General features: G+C 42.3%; 1 protein-coding gene across 2 annotated transcripts in view; it reads right to left on the minus strand.

Moving 5' to 3' along the window:
* LOC119456212 (condensin-2 complex subunit G2-like) overlaps positions 1-6558 on the minus strand; it is a 91437-nt gene extending 84879 nt beyond the window's left edge. For both annotated transcript variants that reach the window (XM_037717847.2, XM_037717846.2), the window contains exons 1-3: positions 6272-6558; positions 3039-3173; positions 274-370 (exon numbers count right to left, since the gene is read on the minus strand). In XM_037717847.2, coding sequence (XP_037573775.1) covers positions 274-370; positions 3039-3173; positions 6272-6325 — 286 coding nt within the window. In that variant the 5' untranslated portion in view covers positions 6326-6558. The remainder of the gene's footprint in view (positions 1-273; positions 371-3038; positions 3174-6271) is intronic.
* Positions 6559-6649: the final 91 nt, after the last annotated feature.

Below are 6649 nucleotides of genomic sequence, written 5' to 3' on the forward strand. Positions count from 1 at the left end.
CTTGATCATCAGCTTCGTCCAAGACAAATATGCGTTTTTTGGTATAACTGAGGTTCACAAATCACGAAGCATGACTTGCAAAAGAACAAAGGACACTACTAAGATAGGAACCCTAAGACACCTTTTCACTATTTAACCCTTACCGAGAGAAGACAGCCACTAATAATTTGTTAGGAAAGAAAATTGTTTTCGTGACCACTGTTTGCTACTGGCAGGACACCTTGAGAACAGTGAAGCACTAGTATACTATTTACAGCCTGTGGGCAAACTTACCATTTAGAAAATGGGCTGCATTTGTGAGAGTGTTGCACAATGTGTCTGCTTTCATAGCTGCATGACAGAGTGCAAGCAGTGGAAGGCATTCTTCCTCCTGCAAAAAAAAAAAAAGCCAAAAAGATTAGCGTATGCATGCTGTGCTCCTTCAGGGCGCTGCTGCTTTTGGAGCGGCTACACTAAAGCTAAAATACCAAAAGCAGCAGCACAACATAGGCTCTACCAGAACCAGTTTGCACAAGAATAAATATAGGTTTCAAACGCATTAGTCAGGCGCTCCAAGGACACAAATGACAGCTTACCAATATCCTTAAAAGTAATGTACAGTGGAATCTCGTTGATATGATTCTGCATAATACGTTTTTTTTTCTTTTTCCGATAATACAATTTGGTTGGATAATACGATTTTCGGATGATGCACTTTATTCTCTGGTTCCCGTGAAGATGGTATCAACAAGATTCCACTGTATATAATCACTATTCTGCCAATACTTAAAGTTGGAGGAAAATAAAGGAACTTGAAAGAAAGTTGTAGAAAGCAATGAAACGACAAATCAAGAGTGTAATAATACACATGAAAAGACTGAAGTGTTGACTAGGTCAAACTTGGGTGAATGAAATTCTAGTTAACCATCCAACTCCCAAGTTCCTTGCGTCAAAAATATATCAAATTATCCCATTTTTATTGCTTTGCTTTTTTTTAATGTAATGTTCTTAATGATATATATATATATATATCCGTTACATTCAATGAAAATGTTGAGTAAGAAATCACCAGCATTTGTCAAAAGCACATCAAACTCCACAATATATTCACGACACTCATGACAGCAAAACAAATTTAAAACTACAAAATGATATGCCTAAGTGCCCAAAGCATGCAGTTGCTGTTAGAACAAACACACATGTATGGCTCGCTACTGCAGAAAGGAGTAAAGCAAATTGTGGAGTTTATATTACCCATAGTGGCACACAGCATAGGCCGGCACACACACAAGTACAGTGACATCTACTGCCTTGACACCGATTTCACAGGCGTGAAATAGAGCGTTAGTGAGCGACAAAGTTTGTGAATGGACATGAACAGGAGTTAGTGCCGGCGGGTTTGAGTGGACACGAAATTCGGCGTGAGGAATTGTGAGTGGAAGTGAGCAACTCAACAAGTGTGAGTTCACGTGAGTATGAACATGAGTGGGTGCCAATAAGTGTGAAGCATCTAGATTAACTCTGGCCACCAGGGGTTCTTTAACACTGTGGGGACACTTGAATCTCGAGCGTCCCCTAATGTCTTTCTTGCATGGCTCTTGTGCTTTAATCCGGCTTCCCTGCGTAGCTGTGCACTGCTAGTAGTCAGTGTAGTTGAACAGGACGAGCGATAGCGCTAGTGTTAGGATGCCAACGCTACCTGGGGGCATGGATACTCGTGCACAAAGAGACAAGCCTTTCTTTGACTGCGGGTCGGCGGCCCGCTTCGTGGGACCATCCCACGAAAGGTTTCGAAGTGGGCACCGAAATTAATAAACAATTGTTGTAATGCGCCACCATTTGCGTGACTGTACATGTGAATGATTAGGCATAGATGCCCGGCATGCGGCAAACATATTTGCTCGATATCCTGTTGTGCCGAGTTGCGCTTCCTCGATTTGTCAGCGCCCATTGGAATGTTTGACTGGTAGTACTTCGGCTGGCTAGATTGATGTATGTGGCCTTCTGTTTGCACTACTGTGTTGTTCCTTTGTCCTAAGAGCCCGTATGAGGCTCCACACGACATGCACCTACCTCTAAACATGTTTTTGCATTCTGCTGCCATCAGAGAAGGCAGCAGCCTCTTCCAGGAATCAAACTTTTGAACTTGTGATTGGCAGCAGAATGCCAAAGCCATGGAGCTACCAAAGCAAGTGCAACTTAGGAAAACAGCACCAAGACCATTACTGCTATGTGGCACTCAACACTCGCTGAAGATTAGGCATGTAGCATGTAACTAATAAAATTTGGAAATGCGCAGTGGATTATTTTCACCTCCTGGTGTATCTTGTTGCGGACCCAAAGCACAGTACACTAGCATTTTTTGCATTCTGCTTCTATCATAAGGCCGCAGCATACGGGATCGAACCTTCAACCTCGTGTTCAGCAGTGCAACGCTATAGTCAGAGCTACCGTGGCAGGTGTAGCATGCAACTGAAAATTGCACTACGAGTTGTCTACTTCGAAAAGCTTGCCACTGTCTCATTAACACTCATTTCCCACTAAGACACTGTGCAGTCTTTTTGTGCAGTAACATTTCGCACTGATGCTTGAATAGTGCCTCCAGTAGAAATAACGACTGCTGTCCAAGTTCAGCCCTCGGCAACAATTGGCCAGTCACAATGTTTGTAGTGTTTACTATATGTTGTCGCAATGGCTGCTCCAACCCACAGTTAGAAATAGCGCAGTGGGGTTCGAAGCTCAAGGCGCAATATTTGCAACTGAATCCGCTGTTGAAGTTGTGGTGTTGCTGGTGCAGCTGGTGGGAGGCCCGAACGACTGAACAAAGAACGCTGCCAGTCGGGTGACGTGAAGCAAGCAGACACAGTCAGACAACAGGGATGAATACATTAACACGACATTACAGGGCATTAAAGTGGTGGACTACAGATGCTACAAAACAGCCATAGTGAAATCAAAGCTGGTGAAAAACCCACAACGCAACAGTCATCAATGAGAAATTACATGCAATAGTTTGTTTTTTTGTTTTTTTTTTGCACACAGATCAGGCTTAAACTTACAAGTCTTTCTTCAGACACAACCTGTAGAACGGTGGTTTTGAGTTGGTCAAACACAGCCTTCCAAAGTGGCCCCAGTTCTGTAGAAGGAAGTTCCTGAATCTTTTGCTGAAGCTCTGCTTTTGCAGCAGCATTTTTCTGAAGAGAGAAATTGCAATGTGTACCTCTAACTTAAAAATGAGAACTTGCAAGGCAACTCACAGAAGAGGAACAAGAAAGAAGGAAAAAGAAAAGAAATCAGAATAGACATATGAGAAACTCTGGCATGCTTGGAAATGATATGCACTTATCTAACAGGCACGTTAAATCACGCCAGAGTCTACGAAAACTGAGCGCCACTACATGGCAGTACTAAAGCACGCTTAACCTTGATCCTGCTGTTTATCTCAACTGCTCCCAAAGGAATGCTTAAAAAGTTCCATGCCACAGCAGCTTGCTGCATGTGAATGAAATTTTACGCACAGAACAAAACTTTGGGAGCAGCTCTAGGGCTTATGCTGCTTGCTGTGCTATCATGGGACCTTTTCAAAAGAAATGGCAAAGGAAGACCGTACAGAAGCTGTACAAGCCAGGATGCAAGCAATGATGCCACACAAAGCCTTTGTGAACAGAAAACAGAATATTTAAGACTAAATGCAGTGATAGCACATGGGAAAAAAAAATGCACATGTTCTCAATGTTTCTGCTGATAACCACAAATGGGCATTGGCAAGAGTTCTGAAATGCAATTGATTTTATGGTATGTTGCAAGTGGGAGGAATCCATGCAGACTCAAGCACAGCATGTATCAATATAAACAGATCCAAGCCTTACATTTCAACAATATTTTGTAATGACAGACAAGCCCTACTCGATTCCTTTTGTGCAGACAGCAACCTGTCCACTTATCCTTGTTTACACATGCCTATGTTCTCAGCAAGAGAGAAAAAGAGGGAGGTTGTAATTCGAGAATTGCAACATACTACTTCTGTTACTTGCTTGGTTAATCTAGCAACAGATTAGTCAGGCGAGAACAGACTGTGCTTACAAGAATTTGTTTCTGTGTGCCCTCGTTGCAATAAGTTTTTTACGCATTACGCACATAATGCAAACGACATACAGAGTGAAAAGTGAGCACACTATGCCAGATCATTTTACTCTACCCAATGTTCCTGAATTTAATTACGAGTGCAAGCCGTCTATAGAAATTACTATTGGGGGCATCGCACACCTCACTGACAACCTTAAGTTGTCTACTGCAGACGTTGATGGCATTAATTCTAAAGTACTAAAACACACTGTTTCTATGTTCAGCAAAATTTGTCTTACATCCTCAGGCAATCATCAAAAATTGGTATGCTTTCCGTAGACTGAAAAACTTGCTGAAGTAATACTGATATTTAAATCATGTAATAAACACTCACCAGAAAGCTATCCCTATATTGCTAACATGTATATGCTGCAAAATGCTAGCCTCCAACGTATGCAACCACCTAGAACATTTTTTTTTTTTTTTTCCAGTAATCAGAACGGATTTCGGAGGGGTTACTCATGTGAAATGCAGCTACTAGAGTTAACCACTGACTTGCGTTTTCATATGAACGAAGAATTACAAACAGACGATCTTTTTAGATTTCTCAAAAGCGATTGATCGTTACACACACCGTTTGATTTTGAAGCTGTCAGCTCTTAGATTCTGTAACCTTATCATGGATCTGCTGTTTTATTTTCAACTGACTACAGTTCACAGCAGCTAATGACATTTCCTCTTCCCTTTTATTTGACACCTCTGGCATACCTCAAGGCAGCATTCTTAGACCATTACTCTTTCTAATATTCATTAATGACTTCCAGAATAATATATCTCACATGCATATTTTTGCCCATGACTGCATCATCTACCATTCTATTAAGTGTTCTGATGACTACCGGTATACTCGTCAGGAAAACCTACAGGGTGCGAGTTCTTGATGCAAGATTTGGCTCATGCAACCTAACGTTTCAAAATGCAAGGTAATCTCTTTCAGCCGCAAACTCAGTAGCACTACACTTTCATACCGACTCAATAAGAACATCATATCTCTCATGTTTCCGAGTGCATGTATCTTGGCTTCAACCTCACCCGAGATGTTTCTTCGTCTTCACATATTAAATATATCTGCGCCAACGTATCTAGATCATTAAAATATTTATGTTGTAATCCCCTTAACTCGACTTTGGTCCACCTCAACTCGAGTTTGCTTCATCCCTTTGGTCTTCCCACGGAAAATACTTGATAGATATCTTGGAAATTCAAAACAGAACCACGCGATTTACCTCTCATTCATAGAATTATAACACGGAACTAATATTGCAGTAACCAAGTGTATTCTACTTCGCTGCTGGTGTAAGTTTTCGGTAGCGGCGTAATTGTGTTAATTGTGTTGCACCTTCGCGCGCCAAGGGACGGCCGTGCGTGGGCTCCGATATGCACGTGTTAGAAAACCCATCTGTTGTGTTTACCTTTTTTTTTTTTTAATCCTTTTAATAAAAAGGAAAGATTGAACGTTTTTATCAGTTTCGGTTGAGGAACAGTGTGGCATAGCCAGGTTTTCTTTTTTTTTTTTTTTTTTTTTTTTTTTTTCCCGAGGGACGGTGGGGGCTCGCCCGGGGAAGTGGGTCAGAAGAGTATTTTTAAGGGGGCACGTACCGGGTAAGGCCTCCTCACTGGCTACGCACCCGCTAAGAAGCGCGAGCAACAGGGCGCCAAATAACGTATCGCAAGAAACGAAACCACGAAAACACCAACCAGAGCAACCGTAGTTCGCGCACAATTTAAAAGTTCAAAAACTGTAGCAATCACTGTAACCAACCAACCAACTAAGACAACGCATCGTGGCCACAAGCGTTGCTCACCAACTGAACACAGTCAAGTGAGGAGCCGCCAGAAAACAGTAAAACTTTTTAACGCTGCCATACAAAGGCGTGCCCGTTTCTGTGGTGTGTAACAAGCTCTAACGGCCACGCCACCGCAGAAAACGCCTTCAGTGGTAGTGGCAAGCTGAACATACAATTAGCTGCCTGTCGCAATAACCGTGATCTGAAACAAGCCACGGTGCGTTGGCGCGGCATTTCCTGGAGTTGTAATTTCATTCACAAGAAGTTCTTGACTCCTGCGGGTTAACCTAAATATCAGTCTTTAGAAGTGGTCGTACAACGTTATTATTCTAGCGGTCGCTGCTTTTAAGTAACATGTGAAGTGCGTATAAAAGACTTACGGAAGAAGCAAGCGGCAGTAGCTTTTCCAAGGTCGCAGCAGCTCCAGACTCCATCAGACACAATTTAAAATTGCGACTCTTCGCAAGGCTTTTTCAGGGCAATACCTGCTAGCTATACCATCCCATGCAGCAGAAACGCTTGGGTTTAACGCAGTAACCTAAATACGGACACCTATACATTTAACAGTTAGCAAAGCAACACAGCGAAATTTAAAACGCAAATGCTACCGTTGGCGCCAAACAGCACTTGCATAGGCATCATTTGTACTAGATCGACCACAGTGGCTTCCATACCATAGATAGAATCACATAAATAATAACTAGGGCTAACATTCGTAACTGTTGAATGGTAGTGGTATGCAGCGCCGCCGTTGCATA

The sequence above is a fragment of the Dermacentor silvarum genome, chromosome 6 (genome assembly GCF_013339745.2).
Source record: "Dermacentor silvarum isolate Dsil-2018 chromosome 6, BIME_Dsil_1.4, whole genome shotgun sequence".
Classification (NCBI taxonomy): Eukaryota; Metazoa; Arthropoda; class Arachnida; order Ixodida; family Ixodidae; genus Dermacentor; species Dermacentor silvarum.